This window comes from Xyrauchen texanus, chromosome 8, assembly GCF_025860055.1.
Source record: "Xyrauchen texanus isolate HMW12.3.18 chromosome 8, RBS_HiC_50CHRs, whole genome shotgun sequence".
Classification (NCBI taxonomy): Eukaryota; Metazoa; Chordata; class Actinopteri; order Cypriniformes; family Catostomidae; genus Xyrauchen; species Xyrauchen texanus.
The window spans coordinates 41,891,272-41,912,251 of record NC_068283.1 but is presented as its reverse complement, the minus strand read 5'-3'; the positions used below and the strand labels follow the sequence as shown (position 1 = coordinate 41,912,251).

At 40.4% G+C, this 20,980-nt stretch overlaps 1 protein-coding gene across 4 annotated transcripts; it reads left to right on the top strand.

The window, feature by feature from the left end:
* The first annotated feature begins 2,084 nt into the window (after positions 1–2,084).
* Positions 2,085–20,038, top strand: tfap4 (transcription factor AP-4 (activating enhancer binding protein 4)). Of its 4 annotated transcripts, none has more exons than XM_052131363.1 (7): positions 2,115–2,554; positions 7,197–7,362; positions 12,147–12,245; positions 12,414–12,584; positions 14,679–14,831; positions 15,219–15,380; positions 16,962–20,038. In XM_052131363.1, exons 1-7 carry the CDS (start codon positions 2,466–2,468, stop codon positions 17,109–17,111), a joined length of 990 nt encoding a protein of 329 aa, XP_051987323.1. In that variant the 5' UTR covers positions 2,115–2,465; the 3' UTR covers positions 17,112–20,038. The 4 variants fall into 4 exon arrangements, with proteins under 4 accessions (XP_051987324.1, XP_051987323.1, XP_051987322.1 ...); XM_052131362.1 differs by having other exon boundaries at positions 2,130–2,554; positions 12,411–12,584; XM_052131365.1 differs by lacking the exon at positions 2,115–2,554 and adding an exon at positions 3,003–3,426 and having other exon boundaries at positions 12,411–12,584.
* The last annotated feature ends 942 nt before the right edge of the window (positions 20,039–20,980 follow it).

Sequence of the window (20,980 nt, the reverse complement as noted above, 5' to 3'; positions counted from 1 at the left end):
CAATGCCCACCAACATGAGCTAAAGACTCCAGTCATATCAGTAACCTTATAAAAGCTGTTTTATTCTACATGGAGGGTCTCCTCATGGGGGCGGCCATATTAGGATCACATGACCAGCCGAATACCACTCACTTAATCTCAGTAGCTGCCCTGTTATTGGACACTTTCACTCATGGAGTTAATCATGAATGACTGTGAACAGTGAATTTCTACAATGGCATTGGGGACTTAGCATTGATGCAGCTTCATTCTAAGACGACATGAACAAAAAATGACCTAATTTGTATTGTTTATATAGATAACAAAAAAATCTTTATTTCTATGTTAAAAAAAGAAAATCAGATGAATAGAATTCTAATCACCCATTTTAAACAATAAATAAATAAAGCAGATTTTAGAGATTGGTCCAAAAGGCATATTTTATGATATGGACAGGTCAAAACCAAACACTTGTTACAAATATTTAAATACAATAATAATGCAAGTGTCAATCCATCAGTTCCTGTTCGTAAATCGTAGATGTCCTCCGTCGTCCACGATCATGCCGTTGAGTCACAGTAAAACACATTTCCGGCTTCTTCATGACCGCTCCCATTTTGTGTCTGTGTGTGATTTCTGCTTCGAGCAGGCAGCGATTAGGTAACTCCTGTTCCTCCTCCTCCAACAACTACAACTTTCATGCACCCAAAATGGTGTGCACACATTCAGTTTGAGTATCAGCCCTCTTTCTTCTCTCCTCCTCCTCTGGTTGGTGTTGTTGTGAAGCCCTGCCAGCATGTCAGCTGATCCGCATGCTTCACCCCCCAGTCAAAGAAAAATCATACCCTATTTACATGCGCTTTTACATGCACCGACCAATTTAATAGATCTAGACCAATACTATAACATAAGCATCATGCATCGGACCATACATCGACATTTTACATGTTTACATATAGATGCATGCTTCAAAACACACGTATTTAATATAAAACTCTCGTTTTAAAATAAATCTATTTATATGCACTGACCAATTTAACAGATCTAGACCAATACTATAACATAAGCATTATGCATCGCACTATAAATTGACATTTTACATGTTTACATATAGATGCATGCTTTAAAACACACGTATTTAATATAAAACTCGCGTTTACTAATATATATATATATATATATATATATATATATATATATATATATATATATATATATATATGCACTGACCAATTCAACAGATCTATGCATTATGAATCACACCTTAAATAAACGTTTTACATGTTTACATTTAGATGCATGCTTTTCAACACGTTTTTTTTTTATTATTATTATTATTTTTGTTTTTATAATAAATGCGTGTTTAGCCTACTACAAAATAACAATCTGTTTTCATGCACTGACCAATTAAACAGAATAAATCAATAGGCTATTTAAAATATGCATTATATAGTGCCTCGTGCATTGATATTTTGTACGTACAAAAATCATAATTGAGGCTATTTAAAAAGCGCGCTTATTAAAAATAACACATTAACGCATTTTTACGTGCGCTAGTCAATTTAACATATACAGTATGTGCCAGGAATTTAATATATGCATTATGCATTGCACGTGCATTGTGATTTTACGTTTACATTGAGATTCACGCTTTACAACATCAGTCTTTCATTTAAAGTCCGAGTTTAGCTCTTATTTATAATGCACTTGAAAAATCTATTTTAAACCATATTAAATTATATTTTGCGTACGCACGAGATGCTAAAATATAAAGAGCGCTTACTTAAACATATTCACACGTATTTTACGTGCACTTACCAACTTAACAGATCTTTATTGATATATTAATACATGCATTATGCATTTCACCGTGCATTGGTGTTTTACAGTAGAATCAAGCTTTAAAACGCCCTCTCGCGCATACAAACACAAATCTAATTACATACACTGACTAATTTAACACACTTATGTTTCCCGTTTTATGAATGCATTGTGCAATGCACCGTGAGACTGATATTTGCATGCATAGCAATCCGGTTTCTGCCATGCAATAAGCATCAAAGAGATTTTTGTTGAACATGGCTGATGTTTAAATGCTGTTGCAATAGTCCTTTGTTTACATGCAAGTCCTGTTTGGCGGAAGGACGCTTTTTGGTAGTGCTGTGATGTGTGTGATTCCTACCAGCTGTTTCCCGCCTTGAAAGACATCCGATCAGCTGCAAACACACACACGTCCATGCAGAAGGAGGGACGGAAAGAGAGCAAGCGAGAGCAACACACACACACGTCTACACACTACGAGGGAACCCCATCAGCTGGGAGAGTAGAGTAACCTTTACAACTCAACACTCATGCCCAAAATCCACAGGATACCCGCAGATCTGCTTCTTAAATGCGAAACAGACACGGAGAAGGTGTTTTATTTGTAAACAAATAAAAAGTAACAGAACAATCAAGGAGCCCGAGCTGGAGAGAAGAGGAAAAGCATGGAGTATTTCATGGTACCAGCTCAGAAGGTGCCCTCCTTGCAACATTTCAGGAAAACCGAAAAAGAAGTCATAGGGGGCTTGTGCAGGTATGTCGGACCCTGTTTTATTCATTGCACTGAACACACACATACAAATGTGCTTGATTCTGTAATCGCGCGCCAATAGCATCAGCACTACTACTGGTGTATCATGCAATACATGGTGTGATTTCTGTGTTATTGTGTACATGCGCCTATCTAGAGGGTTAAGACGGGATTTAATCCGCGCGAGACTCGATTTTCTCTATTTAATCCATCTCTTGGGGGTCTATGGAAGCCCCTTGGCTTGTCAAGTCAGTGTTACCCGGGTAATATCTCGGGGAAATCGATGCATTTTGTGTGTAACCAACACAAACCACGTGCTTGCATGAACAGCGCCACGCCGCTGGTCTCGCGCGTGTGTTTAATACGATTATTCCTGTATATTTCAGTATACGTGGGAGTCAGATGTTAAATGTAGAAGTCAATGTAGAAGTCGTTAGGTGAAAAGCGTGTTCGAACTGAAGTTCGGGCGTTCTGTTGCGTGTTTTCAGGAGTCAAGTTATTGTGGGCAGTGCGGCCATGCTTGTGGCTCGTGCATTAAAGCCATTGAGCATTTGGCGTCGTCCGTTTCGCATTGCAATTAAGCATTGAAAGTATACAGTGCAATTTCATGCGTGTATTTCCGACATATGAGGCTGAAATGGGTATAAAGGGTGAGAAGTGGAGCAGAGCGTGCGGCGGATAAGAGATCAGATGATATTTGAACTGCGTCGGTGCTGCCGCATGGACGGAGGAAGCGCGAGAGGCGCATTGTTGTAATGGCGGACCGCTTCGTCTGTGAACACGATGTTTTTTTATTTAGGCCAGAGATGGTGTTGTGTATCTCGACTAATAGTTCAGTTTCGGCCCATTTTGAATGGATTTTGCGAGTGTTAGAGGTTAGTAAATTAATAACTTATGTGTTTTAATAAGGGGGTGTGTATATTGATGAAGGAAGGCCCCGTCAATGCGTCTGCGATCCATTCTCGGGAGGGGGCGGGGCCATTGAGCCGATTAGATCGGGGGCATTGTGGGAATTGTAGTTTTTGGTAGTACGGTGAAAATTGGCCTACAATGTGAAGGATATGTTTATTGGAATTAAGTTTCTTAATTTAAAAAAATGTAATTGTATGTCAGCCAAGTATAGAATATAAAAAAAACATTGAAAATGACTGTCCAAAGAAATTTTAATTGCAAAATCATTTATTTTCTTCATTCTTTGTATAGGTTCATAGTTAATAGAGTGTAACAGTGCCCGTCCTATATTTCAGGCATCTTAGTTCTGGAAGTTTAATTTTTTTCTCCATTAATTGTATCCATCCATTCATTAAATCCTTTGTAAAACATTTCTAAGTCAAAATTCAAATGAAATATCTCTAGAGGTTGACCTATAGTTGATTTTACCGATATCTAAGTTGGGCATTACCTGCTGATAACTGATTAATCAACTGATTAAAATTGATACTGAATGAAAAAAATAACACTCAAAATAAAATAGTGCTTTATAACAAAAATAAACCGTACTGATGTATTGTACTTTTTTTAAATGAAATAAATAAATATTAATATATATATTAACTAATATTCAAATTTTAAAGTCAGCTGATTTTTAAATTGGCATGGTTTCCTTAGTCCACAAGAGGATGCAATAAATACATAAACCATTCAGCACCGTTATATTATTGCATAGAGCATCCTATCCAAGCTGTTAAAAAAAGAGCATTTCATTTTCAACTAATGTGCATAAAATAAATAAATAAATAAAAAGTTTTAGTCGGTCCATATTCTCAAATGTTAAGTAAAAAATTAAATGAGGGAAAACGTTCCAATAGACAGTTCACATGTCGTTACACTTGCACTGATTCCTGCTCCAGGCTCATGCTTCATAATAACAGTGAAATACCACATTGTGTTTTGTTCAGTACAGTTGTATGTAGAGTAGCAATATTCACAGACATCAGTGGTATTCGGCTGCACTCAGTGGTGAAGCGGCTCAGAATATAAGCAGAGGCCAGGGGCTGTTCACACTGAACGCATCTGCAACACAACAGACTGGAACCGAACACGAGAATCTCAACACCCATTTCCAAGTTGAACATCTTTCCTGACAAAGCATTTAAACAACTCATTGCTTAATCTGAGAAACACTTATAAGAGTAAAACGCAACAGCCAAAGACCTCCACCAACTTTAAGGGGCTGTTCACACTGAACACATCTGCAACCATCCATTTGTTTTCTATGTAAACGTGCCCTATACGAACGACTTTGTTTCGCTTTGTTTTTGTTTATTCAGCGTCTCGTGTTTTTTAGATGCTGTGTCTGATTAAAAGAACTTCAACAGCATATTTAGCCACCTGCTTTCTGTTAAACTGCATTTGTTGTGCTGTGTCTAGACTTTTTTAGCGCAAGAATGTGCTCGATCTGAAGTCATCGTTTTGCAGTGAGGATGAAAAAATATAATTTAAATCAGATGCATTTCTGATTTGTTTATACGTTTCTCTTGGCTAATTAAGATATTAATTAGCTTTCTCAAATCACTAACTTTTAAATATGCAACTTAGCTGGCTAATGAATGCATAAACGTGACCAGCTGGATATAAACTAATGCAAATAGATGGTGACAATCGTGACATTTAACCATTTGGGTTGGAATTGCGTGTATTTTTGTCCCATTCTTCTAACCGCTTGAGGTTAGCTTTTAATGTTAGCGTCCTTTCAGCCTGGTAGGCAAACATACTTCTGTCATCTACTAATGCAGCATCTAGTCAACAAATTAATTACTTTATAATGATATGACAATGTGTACAGTAGTGTACTGTATAGATACCTTTTCGTTGTTGATGTTTTAAATCCGCATCTGAAGTGTGCCGCTCCATGCAGAGTGTAGCCTCATGTGTCAAAACAAACACCACAAGGCATCAGTGAAGTGATTTTATTTTGCCTCTAGAGGGCGCTCTCATACCGCATAACGACAGCGGACCCTTCCCAGCCGCTTCAGCGCCGGACACAACGGACAAAACGACATATTTTATGTTTATTGCAAAATATCCAGATATTCTCAAGTATGCAAGTAGTTTGTGTCATTTGCAGTGCATCACGGGAGCGGGTGCTTCGATTTTCTCTGATTGGTGGTTTACTCTGCTGGATCATGGGTAGTGTAGTTCTTCACCAACTCCGCTATTAAACACGACTTTTAAACAATGATGTTGAAATAACTTGGACTGATGGCTTAAACAGTAGCACATATCACCATCAATTTACATCCTCGGAGCTCACAGTATTTTTTGTTTTAATTTTTACTCCGATGTGATCCATGTAAATAAGCATATTAAAAATGTAAGTAATTTATATATACACTTAATTTGCATATTCAGTATTTACTAAAAGCAGTTATCATCCAATGTCGATTGTCAATAACTAAATACAGTCTGATTAATCGGCTTGGCCTTTATATTAGTCTATTACAATGAGGAACATCCTCCAAAATGCCTTTTTCTGTTTCTTCATGGTAAACCATGTAAATTTAGGCCTATTGTTTTTTAATATTCAATTAGTATTATTGAAATATTTTATGTAAATGCATTTTAAGGGCAGCTTTAATCACAGTGCAAAGCCTTATGCCATGATAATATTACACATTTCTTTTGACCATATCATCGTTATGCATACAAAAAAATAGGGTGATATTCCTGCGAATGGCTGAAAGTGGCCGCTCCATATCTCTCGTTTCACTCTCTTGGCTCTAGTTGTGATTTGGCATGTGATCTGTTTGCTGGATTTTGGATTCAAGGAATCTAGCTGGGGAAGCCTATCTCTCTCCTCTCAAGTTTGTGCACAATTGTTCCTGTGTTTGAACTTAAGCAGCTGAGTCAGTACTGATAAGAGAAGCTTTCCAGAGCTCCTCCGAGAAGCCCAGACAGGGAGGAAGTTCAATTAGGCTTTGATTTCCTCGTCCAAAGCACGCATGTGGTTGTGTGAAACAGAGATTTCCAAGGACTTGAATTTGGAGACAAAAAAAGTTGAATGAGCATCCAGGAAATTCAACAGTTTCTCTTTCACAAGCTGGCGTCCTGTTTTAAAGTAATACAAAAATGTGCTTAAGATAAACATGTTAAAAGTCAGTAATTAAAATTACAAAACTCAAACCATGTTTATGCATTCAGCACAAGCAAGTACCAGCATCATTATCTTGACTCCCAAGTGCTCTGGTTACATGGAAGCTAGTCATTCTGCGTAGAGGATGCACATACGCGGTTTTGTGCCGCTCCGTATGAAGCCTTTCTTATTTCTTCTCTTACTTTGATTGTTTTGTGCAATTAGGTGTTTTAGTTATTTAGCCTATATTTTTGTTGAGTTGCCATCTTGAAGTGCTGTGCATCCCTATATCCCTCTGAAAAGTGTTTGATAAGGGTCACGTAACATAACGGAGCCTAATGATACAAATGATCATTATTAACGCTGAATAGTCGACTAGTCGTTCAAACAACAAACGGACTAGTAGTAGGCGATTATGAAAATTGGTAGTTTTTCACATCACTAGTTGCAGTCTGATACCTCTAAACCTTGGTACTGCCAATGTACTTTTTTGATTTACCAAATTACTGCTCATTTATTACAGTTACTTTTTAAGTAATGTTCACTAAATTAGGGTAACATTTCTCCCCACAGCTTAGCGAACATTCCTCTCACGCCAGAGACTGCACGGGACCAGGAGCGGCGCATTCGACGGGAGATCGCCAACAGCAACGAGCGGCGGCGCATGCAGAGCATCAATGCTGGTTTCCAGTCTCTGAAAACACTTATACCGCATAGTGATGGAGAAAAACTAAGCAAGGTGGGTCAGACACTATGCATGCATGGCTGGAGTGAATGTTGGGGGGCAACAAAAGAAGGGGATGGTTGTAGAGGTCAACCGATAGTGGATTTTTCCGATACTGATAACTGAGGTGGTTGGAAAGGCCGATAACTGATTAATCAGCAGATCGATTTATAGAATGTAAAAAAGAAACGTATTCTTTCCATACCATGGCGGGCACAAAGAGCCCTAAATGAATAAAATCCCAGATGCAGTTTATTGTTCAACCAAAATACCCAAATATCTCAAAATAATGGTAAATAGTCTGCACTTATATAGCACCTTTTTTAACCTTAGAGGTTACCAAAGCGCTTTACACTGTGTCCCATTCTCACACACACACACACACACACACACACACACACACACACACGCATTCATACCAATGATGGCAGAGCTGCCATGCAAGGCACTAGCCTGCCATTGGGAGCAACTTGGGGTTCAGTGTCTTGCCCAAGGACACTTCGGCATGTGGAGTCATGTGGGCCAACAATCGAACCGCCAACCCTGCGATTAGTGATCGACCCGCTCTACCATCTGAGAGGACTTTTAAGTATAAACAAGCCCGAAACACACTGGGGACTCTTATTTTGAAATGATTCATAGGAAATTCTGAAAAAACTATCGGCAACTATTGCCATAGATACGATAACGATAGTTCCAAAAAGCAACAATTGCCGCGATTAATCTGTGAAACCGATATATCGTTCTACCTATAGAAGGTTTAGCACAAGCCTGTTTCCTGAACTTTTAGTGCTCATTGGTTTGATTAGATTAATAGATTTAATATGAAGATGTATTACAGCTTATAAGGATAGTTCAAATGTATATTTGCTTTGATCATTGGAACACAAAAACACGAGTCCATGTTGCTTTTTACGTACAATAAGAACATACAGTTTCCAGGGACGGTCAAGCTCCAAAAGGAACAAAAGAGCACCATTAAAAAGGGTTCCTGCGGATCCTTAAAATGTCTTAATTCAGTTTTCTAAAATTGAAGGTCATAAAAAGTCTTAAATATCTTATATTGGGGCAGAAAAGACAGGAATCATGATGTGATCTAATGTGATTATCAAATTTCAGTTAAATAAATGCATGCGCAGTGTCCTTTTCTCCAAAAAGCTGTTTCCAGCTGTTGCAGAGTAATTCGCAATCATTAGGCCAATTCGGAAATGTATGACGAACTATCACTAAAGATCAACTGTTGATGATGGATGAGACAGTATAGTGTTGATGAAAATCACAATGTTTATATTTTAACACATTTGTTGTTATTTTTAAGTGCACATTTTATTTCCCATATCTGTTTGAAGGAGCAGCTGGAGGCAGTGAAGCGCAAACATTTCAAAATAAGAGTCTCCGTTGTATTTCAAAGTTAAAGCGAATTTAAAGTTACAAATGCTGCACTATGAATCAAATCTCCCACCTGCCCCCACTGGTTATTGGTATTTTGGTTGCACCATAAACTGCATCTGAAATTTGGACTCGTGTAGCCTCTGTCTGGCCCTTCCATCACAGGAAGGAAAGACTAAGAACATTTATTATAGGCTACCAATTAAAGAAATGATTGGCAGATTAAATGCCTTTCATTCAGCATATCGCATCAGCAAAATCCAATATCGTATTTATTTATATAATGGTACATAAACCAATTTTAATTTGCTACATACACTCACCTAAAGGATTATTAGGAACACCATACTAATACTGTGTTTGACCCCCTTTCGCCTTCAGAACTGCCTTAATTCTACGTGGCATTGATTCAACAAGGTGCTGAAAGCATTCTTTAGAAATGTTGGCCCATATTGATAGGATAGCATCTTGCAGTTGATGGAGATTTGTGGGATGCACATCCAGGGCACGAAGCTCCCGTTCCACCACATCCCAAAGATGCTCTATTGGGTTGAGATCTGGTGACTGTGGGGGCCATTTTAGTACAGTGAACTCATTGTCATGTTCAAGAAACCAATTTGAAATGATTCAAGCTTTGTGACATGGTGCATTATCCTGCTGGAAGTAGCCATCAGAGGATGGGTACATGGTGGCCATAAAGGGATGGACATGGTCAGAAACAATGCTCAGGTAGTCCGTGGCATTTAAGCGATGCCCAATTGGCACTAAGGGGCCTAAAGTGTGCCAAGAAAACATCCCCCACACCATTACACCACCACCACCACCAGCCTGCACAGTGGTAACAAGGCATGATGGATCCATGTTCTCATTCTGTTTACGCCAAATTCTGACTCTACCATCTGAATGTCTCAACAGAAATCGAGACTCATCAGACCAGGCAACATTTTTCCAGTCTTCAACTGTCCAATTTTGGTGAGCTCTTGCAAATTGTAGCCTCTTTTTCCTATTTGTAGTGGAGATGAGTGGTACCCAGTGGGGTCTTCTGCTGTTGTAGCCCATCCGCCTCAAGGTTGTGCGTGTTGTGGCTTCACAAATGCTTTGCTGCATACCTCGGTTGTAACGAGTGGTTATTTCAGTCAAAGTTGCTCTTCTATCAGCTTGAATCAATCGGCCCATTCTCCTCTGACCTCTAGCATCAACAAGGCATTTTCGCCCACAGGACTGCCGCATACTGGATGTTTTTCCCTTTTCATACCATTCTTTGTAAACCCTAGAAATGTTGTGTGTGAAAATCCCAGTAACTGAGCAGATTGTGAAATACTCAGACCGGCCCGTCTGGCACCAACAAACATGCCACGCTCAAAATTGCTTAAATCACCTTTCTTTCCCATTCTGACATTCAGTTTGGAGTTCAGGAGATTGTCTTGACCAGGACCACACCCCTAAATGCATTGAAGCAACTGCCATGTGATTGGTTGATTAGATAATTGCATTAATGAGAAATTGAACAGGTGTTCCTAATAAGAGTGTATGTGGAAAACATGTCTTGTATGTACCCTACCCTGTTTTACCGATAAGCAATGTTTAGGCCATGTTGAATGTGTGCCTGCACCTGCTTAAGTAAGAGTCTGATCATTCCTGCCAACATCGGATTGTGAAAAATAGGGAGATTTCTTTATGGGGCGTGTTTCGTATGTGTGAGGAACGGCAGCCGGTGGAGTTTCTGGTGTACTCCTAGGGTAAGATGGTGCCCCCGTAGGGAGTAGGTGCACTGCGTAATATGCATATAGGGAGCGGCGGTACCGGTCAGTAATACTACATTGAAGATTAATAATTCCAAGCAATTGACCTTGTATTCAGATGGTCCCTTACCACATCCTTTACACTTTTAGCAATAAATACTTTTTGAGTTATTAATAATGAAAAATGTCTATCCTTTCCTATGTGCTGAGAACTTTCCTGACACATGACTTATACAAAATACAATTATTTTTATTTCTTCGATAATTTATCATCTTTAGGTGTACATCTGTTTTTCCTTCATATGTACTTGTTGTCTTTATGACTCAGTGACTATATTCATACATTGCTGGATCTGTGTAATTTTGTACATCTTATTGAACATTTATATCGATCCTTCTGTTTTTCAATAATAATAAAATAAAATCAGTTTTGGCACAATGTGTGGACTTTTCAGATGACCCATAGACTGTAAAAAAAGATGGACGACGCCCCTTCGCTCTTTTCCATTAGTGAGAACTGAAGCCGCCAGTGTCCCGATATAGTGCTGACATCTTGGGACTTGAGTCTGCACAGTTGCGATTTCGGGACCAGACCTGCGCAGTAGTGAGCAGGAAGTAAAGCCGTGAATTCAAGGCCCCGCCCTCACTCTCGCTGAATCAATCGCAAGCACACGCCCCTGCACTTTTGACTTATGACGGTGTGAAATAATTAATTATAGAAATTTAGATATTACATTTAAAGCTCCAATCTCCTCAGTCCTCCGAAGGTCCCGAAAAAAAGTCAGTTGGTGCTTCAGTGACTACTTCGCTCAGAGAACCTGTCAATCACAGCTGTCAATCATGATGTCACAGCACCGTTTTTATAGCATCAAATAACTAAAAACAAACTTATTTTGAAAACAAACACTTGAAATTACATCAACGTGATAGTTTCTGTCATTTACTGTCGTTTCTATCTTTGGAAAAAAGAATAACATGGGGAGGCGGGGTTTATGACCTATACTAGGACCAGTCACCGGGGGGGCGATCGAGACGTTTTGGCTTCACTTTTGAGGGCTTGTGCGGCACACTTGAGATGACCCCTTACCCACCGCATGACACATTTTCAACTTGTATCAATGTTAAATGAACAATCTGGAGCGATGTCGCTGTGACGCTATCTGACCATCATACGGGACAACTCGTGTCACATATTGATTCGATACGGGGTGATCCCATATGAGCAAAATGTGGATGCGGAACGTCATGAATACAGCGGGAGGTGGGGTGGAAAAGTGGGATAAACCTGGTAAAAACGGGAGGGTTTTAAATGTGATTTTTAACTCTGCAACCCTGGGTAAAGTGGTCCATACGACTTGTGCACTATATAGCAAGTCTTCTCACTTTTATTTTAAGGCTAGATGCAATCTGAGTGTAAATGCCACTACAAAATGTAAATATTGCAATGGTTGTTATTGGTTGTTTTCCATTCTGGCCTTTGCTCTGTTAATTTTTTACACTATTATTACTGCACGCCAGATGCCAGTGCTGTATCTGGTATTTCTTTCCTGCATCCATCACAAAAGATGCTTGACGATGCTTTGACCAAAACCTGTTCAAGCTGCTCTGATATGGTCCATTATGCCTGTGTATATTGAGAATGATGTAGTGTCTGTCTCTTTCTCTCAGGCTGCCATCTTGCAGCAGACAGCAGAATACATCTTTTCTATGGAGCAGGAGAAGACGCGGCTGCTTCAACAGAACACCCAACTTAAACGCTATATACAGGTGAAGCCCATGAGCTTGGAAACCTGCCATGAATCTGGTCTGGATCAGTGGTGGTTAACCAACATGTCTATTAGCCTGATTAACATCGGCCAGTGTTTGGCCATATTGAGTTCAACATACTCTCTTTCCTGCCTCATGTCCTATCTCTTGTTTTCCTCCCATCAGAAGGAGTTCAGCGGCTCCTCCCCAAAGAGGAGGCGTGCGGAGGAGAAGGATGAAGGCATCGGATCTCCAGATATCCTGGAGGAGGAGAAGGTGGAGGATCTGCGGCGAGAGATGATCGAACTCCGCCAACAGCTGGATAAAGAACGCTCTGTTCGCATGTTGCTGGAAGAACAGGTACGTCTGCCACTGTAAAAGTAGGGATGCATGATATACTGTGAGCATAATGGGATCTCCCAGCATTGTAACTTAATTGGGCAATATTGGAAGCAGTTGTATAAATCAATGCTTAATCTTTGCCCAATTCAGACTCCCTTTATGCCAGGTTACAAAAGTATTAAACAGTCAACCAGTGTTATACGGTCCATATGATGGTTTGATGGCTGATGTCACATACCTGTAAAATGGTAGTTTTAGATTATTATAATAATAATTTTAATAACCAGAATATACAGGGGCCTGGGTAGCTCAGCAAGTATTGACGCTGACTGTCACTCCTGGAGTCGCAAGTTCAAATACTAGGGTGTGCTGAGTGACTCCAGTCAGGTCTCCTAAGCAACCAAAATGTCCCGGTTGCTAGGGAGGGTAGAGTCACATGGGGTAACCTCCTCAGGGTCACTATAATGTTGTTATTGCTCTCGGTGGGGCATGTTGTGAGTTGTGCGTGGAGGCCGTGGAGAATGGTGTGAAGCCTCCACGCGCGCTACGTCTTTGCGGTAACGCGCTCGAGCCACATGATAAAATGCGCGGATTGACAGTCTCAGATGTGAAGGCAACTGAGATTCATCCTCCGCCACCCAGATTGAGTCACTACACCACCACCACGAGGGAATTCCCGCATTGGGAATTTGGGAGAAAAGTGGAGAAAATAAAAACAAACAGAATATACAGTATATTTACCTTAAAAAAAAAACAATGTACATTTACCTTAGCAGCTTTACTGCAGAAGAAACAATTGTTATCTGAGAATGTTGAATATAATATTAAAAATACTAATATTCAAAAATTTCTAAAAATCCTTGGGGAAAAAAAGATGCATTGACTTAAGAAGCAGCATATGAGATATTTAGACTTGCTTTTAGAGAATATATCTTGAATATAAGGATATTTTCTCTTTACTGCACTCGCAGAAGTGATCCAAGTAAAAATACACTTAAAAATAAAAACACTTACTGTATATTTAAGATACATCCTCTTAATGCATGTTTTTAATTTTTATCCCCTTTTCTCCCAATTTGGAATACTTTGTTGGTCCTCATGGTTGCGCAGTTACTCACCTCAATCCGGGTGGTGGAGGACGAGTCTCAGTTGCCTCCGCTTCTGTGACCATCAATCCGCACATCTTATCACGTGACTCGTTGTGCATGACACCGCGGAGACTCACAGCATGTGGAGGCTCATGCTGCTCTCCACAATCCACGCACAACTTACCACACACCCCATTGAGGGCGAGAACCACAAATCGTGACCATGAGGAGGTTACCCCATGTGAGACTACCCTCCTTAGCAACCGGGCCAATTTGGTTGCTTAGGAGACCTGGCTGGAGTCACTCAGCACGCCCTAGATTCAAGCTCATGACTCCAGGAGTGGTAGTCAGCATCTTAAAGCAAGTCTAAATATCATATATGTTGCGTCTCAATGAGATGTATCTTGTTTTAAGGATATTTAGACCAATCTTTAAATGGAAAACAAGACAAAAACACTTGATAACGATAGGATAGTATGCAGTGAATTTCTTTACCGAATTAAACTTCAAGTATTTTTTTCCCCCTTTAATTCAGTGAATGTCATTTAGAGGTATTTTTAAAAGATCATTTGTCCTCTTTATTGTTCGTAAGCATGTTAATAAAAATTTAAGTCGGGGCACAAGCTGAATAATCAGTTAAGAGCAAATGATTAATCGTTGCAATAATCGCTGAATAGTTGAATGATCGTTCTAATAATCGTTAGATTAATCGATTATCAAAATAATCATTAGTTGCAGCCCTACTTGAAATGCAAATTCAACCCCAGACTTTTGAGATCCATGCAACTCTATAAACAAAAGCATTCATTTCTGATGTGTACTGACCAAGGGGCTCCATGATCCCGTTTACACCTGTCTGTTTCGGTCCATTTGATCACGCAGATGTCCAAAACATCTTGCGATCGGATCACTTCAAACCACATTCTGAGGTGATCAAAAACTGTGACCAGATCTAATTTGTAGTGTAAACGCTAATCTCTCCTGATCTGATCTTAAAACCAGGTGTATTGTGCGTTTCTATCAGATCCGTTCGTTGGATGCTCACCTGTACCCTGAGAAACTAAAGGTGATCGCCCAGCAGGTACAGGAGCAACATGTACAGACGCAAACTCTGCTCCACCTACAACAGCAACAAGAACAGATGGAGAGTGAGAGCCCCCCTTCCCGCAGCCCACTGGTCAGACATATTTCTCTCACATAACATCTGTAGTAGGACTAACATATATCAAAAAGGTTAAACGGTTACTTGCTGCATTGTGGACTTCAGGGGAGTCTGTAATATGTGTTGGTTTGATGTGTTGGTCCACTAGAGGGCATTAGAAGAGTTAAAGGCAGCATGAATCTGCATTTGCAACACATTTAACTCATGTAATGTGGCACATGTTTGAGTGAAGCACAATGTTGAGCTGGAAATATTGTAGGATTGCGTCTTGATTTGTTTTCTAATCGGGATGTATTTCACGTAGTTGTGAGGAGAGTGGTACTTCAGTACTCTGTTGAAGTTTGCTCATGCAAATGATGTCAACGATCGTAATGCTTGACTCTGGCCTGCTTTATTCCTCAGGTGTTATCCCCTGCCACGCCGCCTGCTCCCACCCATCACGCCACAGTAATAGTTCCCGCCCCAGCGCCGGCTCCCCATCATGTCACTGTGGTCACCATGGGCCCCACCTCCGTGATCAACACAGCATCCACATCACGACAGAACTTGGACACCATTGTGCAGGTAGAACATGTTTCTACTCCGTTTAGATTTTGCTTTGATTTTTAATCAAAATCAGGCTTTATATCATTTTCTGGAATTTTCCAAGCTGCTTGAAGACACAGTTAACTTGGTGTATGTGAACTTCTGACCCACTGGAATTGTGATAGTCAATTAAAAGTGAAACAATCGGTCTGTAAACAATTGTTGGGAAAATTACTCGTGTCATGCACAAAGTAGATGTCCTAAACGACTAGCCAAGACTTTAGTTTGCTAATATCAAATCTGTGGTGAGGTTAAATGAGTTTTAATGACTTCAGCCTAAGTGTATGTAAACTTCAACTGTATGTGTTTGAGTAAAATGAACATTTTAGTTTTATTCTATAAAGAAATGACAACATTTCTCCCAAATTCCAAATAATTTATTGTCATTTATTTGCAGAAAATGACGACTGCTCAAAATATAAAAAAGATGCCGTGTTTTCAGATCTCGAATAATGCCAAGAAAACAAGTTTAGATTAAGTTTAAATAACACAATACAAATGTATTAACTTAGGAAGAGTTCAGAAATCAATATTTGGTGGAATAATCCTGATTTTCAATCACAGCTTTCATGCGTCTTGGCATACTCTCTGCCAGTCTTTCACATTGCTGTTGGGTGACTCTATGCCACTCCTGGTGCAAAAATTCAAGCAGCTCAACTTTGTTTGATGACTTGTGGCGATCCACCTTCCTCTTGATCACATTCCAGAGGTTTTCAATGGGGTTCAGGTCTGGAGATTGGGTTGGCCATGACAGGGCCTTAATCCGGTCATCCTCCATCCACATCTTGATTGACATACAGTAGCTGTGTGGCATTGAGCATTGTCCTGCTGGAAAAAACAATCCTCAGAGTTGGGGAAAATGTTCATTTTACTCAAACAAATACGTATAAATAGTAAATCCAGAGAAACTGATAATTTTGCTGTGGTCTCTTAATTTTTTCCAGAGCAGTATATACACCAATCAGACACAACATTAAAACCACCTGCCTAATATTGTGCAGGTCCCTCTCGTGCCACCAAAACAGTGCCATTCCACATCTCGGAATAGCATTCAGAGATGATATTCTTCAGCACAATTGTACAGAGTGGTTATCTGAGTTACTATAGACCAGTCTGGCCATTCTCTGTTGACCTCGCTCATCAACAAGCTGTTTCTATCTACAGGACTCCCTCACTGGATGATTTTTGTTTCTGGCACCATTCGGAGTAAATTCTAGAGACTGTTGTGTGTGAAAATCCCAGAAATGCTCAAACCAGCCCATCTGGCACCAACAATCATGTCACGGTCCAAATCATTGAGATAACCCCCCCCCAAACATTCTGATGGTTGATGTGAACATCAACTGAAGCTCCTGACCCGTATCTGAATGATTTTATATATATATATCAAGTCAGCGTCACTGATCACCTAGTGTGTTGTTGAACATGTTAGCCATCCAGACCCACCTGTAGTTAAAACCAAGTCATTAATCCAGGTGTGAAAAATCTTTGTTGGTTTGGTTAAGTAAGTAAAAAATGTTGAAATGTCACCTTACAGTTTGTTCTTGTTTTCCCCTATAGGCTATTCAGCACATCGAAGGCACACAGGAGAAGATGGCCGTGCCAGAAGAAGAAAAGCGTCGGGTAGTTATTGTCACCCCAGGTCGTGTCTTTACGGACACCGCCGACTCAGACACCGCCTCCGACAACGAAGGGTCTAAGGACTGTTAACTGGCCCACTACCCTCAACCCCCCCCCACCTGTAACGGGAGCACGGAAAGGGGGGATCTGAGGGAAAGAGCCTCCCACAGAAATGCCCTTTATTTCTCTATCTGCTCTCCCTGATGCTCTCTTCACACTTGCATACGGGACTCTTAACGTTGACAGACTGAATGACGTGAAGGTTAATTGACATGAAATTATCTTGCAAGGTGTGCTGCAAACAAACAAGCACTCTCATGTAGACTCACACAGTACACTAGAACTCCATAGCACTCTGGTATCTTGTTGATATATTCATATGATACAGATATAACAGGCTTTTATTCATACTCTATTGAATTGTCTTCTTTTACACCAATGCACGCTCATATGTACATGATTTTGTGGGTGAGACAAAATGTACTTGGAAACTGCCACCTGAAATACAGAACTAATAGGCTTTCCCTTCACCGCTCTACTGTGGAGGTATAGCTGACTGATTCAGTCCTTTTTAATGCCTCTGCTACATCATTTTCTGTCCTACATCCTGTTCATAAGAGGGCAGGAGAGTTTTCTGATTGGAGGAACCCAATCCCCACTCTGCAAGAGGGCATCTCCATCCCTCAAAGTCTTATCTTTCAAAACAAACTTTTTAACCTTTGCCCAGTCCCTTCTGGTCCGTCAAAATCCTCTTTCTGTTCTGGGGAGGCTTGAAGCGTCACTGTGAGCCAATGAGACTTTAGAAACCTGTTTCCACACCATGGCTTCCAATACCTTAGAGGAAATGTTACTTTTTTCTTTTGTCATTTTTGGTGCAGATGCGTTCCTAGTTCATTGCCAGTGATCTGTAGGGGAGCGCTTTGGGTCACTTTTGAATCAGTAGTCAATGCTTAAACATAATCCTGAGCTCTCAGTTGAGGGCCAAAGACCGCCACTGCTTAGAGGGGCTTCTTGTTGTTTGCACTTTGTAAATAACGCTAAGCCTGTCCTGTATGGATGGAGGGGGACGGTGCACTTATTGTTGCTCACCTTTACTGGGCTGGGTTCCCAGTATGCACATTTGGGTAGGTGAGGCGCTCCCTCCGTCACATCAAACACCCAATTTTTTCCTCAAGCCCTTCAAATTCTGGCCATATTTTTTGTGTCGTTTGTATGTAAGTGGAATAAGCTAATGGACAGGTAGTTGTACCTGCAAGGAACTTTGTGTATTTGTGTATGTTTGGTTTTTTTGTGTGTGTGTGTGTGTGTGTGCGCGCACGCGCAACTCAAGCTTGTAGAAGCTTAAAGGTTTTGTTTTTACGGAAGTGTAGAAAAGGCACTACCAGGGATGTCATGGCCTGATTACCGCCTATGCAGCTTCACACCTTGACAACTCTTTCGTCAAGTCCCTCTTGGTTCTTGCCCCCCAAAAAAGGACCCTTTTTGGTCCTCTTGGCCCAGAAGTTTGGGTGTATTCTAAGTATTGTAATATCCATCTGTCCTCTAAGTAGACACTTTGCGGCTTGTAGTAATGTTTACAGCAGCGCGGAAGAGTGACTAGCCTGTAATCTCGCGCCCTTGCTCTATGCACTCGCTGGTTCTCTCGCCTCGCTTGAATGTTTTATTTTTTCCTCTTTCTTGCAGTGTATGAAGATGGCATTCATACATGCACCACAGATAATCCCATGGACAGTGTCCACTTTAAGTGTTCATGACACTTTTGCATTTCCATATGAAGCCATGTGATACTTTGAACCCTCTTGGCCCCTGGTGGGATCAGAAGAGGGTACCCTGTGGCAAACAACAGCCAGGTTTGTGGAAGGAGTTGGTGGCTTGCCTTAACACAGCTTCAGTGTGTATTGAGGCACAGAGGCCAGCCTTAACTAGCCCTGAAAGTGGCATTGGGGGGGCAGCAGAGACTGCGCTCCTTCCAGCAGATGCACATGGCTTGACCGTCGTGAAAGAAGCTTGCCCCCATGTTCAGAAATTCTTGCAAGAACACCGTAGATGTTTCCGAACATTCCAGAACATTCTACCACTGTGTAGTTGTTTTTGTTGGGTTTCCGGTGGCAAGATACATGTTTTCACTATTGAAGAAGAAGTGTCACACCTCTTATTTGTAATTCGACATAAGTTTTTTTTGAAGTGTGCATGTCACCCTTCCCTCTCAAAAAATTACAGGGAATCCTTTGCTGCTGGACAGATTGTTTTTCCTTTTGGATTTTTAAGGCGCTTTCGGCATGCTGGCTCCGTGGACCTTGTCCTTCGTGTTGCAGTAGAAGACTGCAGGGAATCAGGGCTTCCAGAAGAACGGGCTGGTTGATTGACACATTATTTTATTTCTTTTATTTGAAGTCACGCTTTTCTATTTGAATAATGGTTCGCTTGGGTCGTAGAGACTATTGTCTTGCTCGTGCTGTCTTTTTGTTTCATGTAAAATCTGTATTAACGGTTTTGTCTTTTGGAAAACAAAAAAAATCTAAGACTCTTTGACCTCCCAGATTCATTGAACATTTCCTCTACTGAAGCCACAGGGTGTCTCTCTTTTTTAATGTTTTACTTTCTACTCACAGATATCACTGTATGAATTATAGAGGACATATCAGAGGTTAGGTGTGTTTAGGGGAACAGACGAACAGGGGGGGGGCGAATATGAACCTGAAGCACTTACTGTAGTATAACGAGGAGCATCTCTTGTTTTCAAAGAGATTGCTCCTTGATCAAAGCTCTTCTCGCTGTGATTTGAACCGCACAGCTATGTAACTCAACGTTTTCCCAGCACACCACGTCTCTATGGACGTCTCTGTCTCCAGACTTGTCCTGTTTCTCATCCTCTCCCTCCTATTCTTTTGTCATCTCTTTATTTTTCGTTTCTGTTTTTGTTGGACAGTCAGTCCATTTGGTTGAGAAGCTATTGTATTTGTTTTGTTGTTTTTTTTTAACTGGGGAAAAGAGGCTTGTGCCTTTTGTAAAAACAGAATAATAAAGTTTGTACTTTGTTTTTTACAACTTTGCTTTGTAGTGTGTCATCATTTATCTGTCTTCGGTGTAATACTGCACTAGTTTTACTATTTGAAACTGATGCCAGTGGCACCAAGAGGAATTGGATGTGTCCCGACCACGATGTGCTCCAACCAATGCCATGAGTTTGGGTTGGAGCTACCTGTTTGCCTGAACAAATGAAAGGGGTGTATTGTCTTTATTTTAGCCATTTTGTTTGGTGGTGCTGCTAGTGGTGCATAAACTACACACTTCAGCTTTAAGATGGTACTTAAATTGCACTGTACTCATTATCTGCAAGTCACTCCATTGGTCATTAACACTATAAAAGGCCATGCTGATGGTCTTGCACTATATTCTAAGTTAGGTATCATGTAACTAATGGGGCCAACTTTAACATTCAAAAGATTATTTTTAAATCTGACAGTAACGTTTAGCAGGGATGTTTGAATTGGGTGTGGGTGTCTCATTGATGGCAATTTAGCACCGTGAACAAGAAGATAAGTTCAAATTTCTGTTGGGTTATTTTGACCAGTGCAATGTGAGCATAAGTATTGTGAGTGAGTATTGTCAAGGAGTAATTTCTACATACTATATTTGCTTCAGTACCATTTTTGATCACCATTTCAGTAGCTTTAGAAGTTAGCCACAGCTCTTATTTTCACCTGATGCTAAATACTGTATATCTATCACTTTATTTTGCATAAGGGTCTAACCTTACTAATAGCAGACTACTTTAGCACTTTCCATTAGTTTGCCTTACTGTGCTAGAGGTGCCAACGTTAATGTGGCCAATTTTTGGCCAGACAGATTGCATGAGGGAAACCTCTACAGATTGCCGAAAACTACTGATATCTAACATCCTTTCCAAAAGAGCACATGTGCATTATCCAGAGGCCTATTTGATGTGTGCTTCGTCA

What these genes read in the sequence shown, in the direction of transcription:
- tfap4 (XM_052131362.1), top strand. Translation starts at nt 2,466, where the DNA reads ATGGAGTATTTCATGGTACCAGCTCAGAAGGTGCCCTCCTTGCAACAT. An exon ending in CCCCTTCCCGCAGCCCACTG is followed by an intron (nt 14,832 to 15,218) that starts GTCAGACATATT and finishes TTTATTCCTCAG; the next exon opens with GTGTTATCCCCTGCCACGCC. An exon ending in ACTTGGACACCATTGTGCAG is followed by an intron (nt 15,381 to 16,961) that starts GTAGAACATGTT and finishes TTTCCCCTATAG; the next exon opens with GCTATTCAGCACATCGAAGG.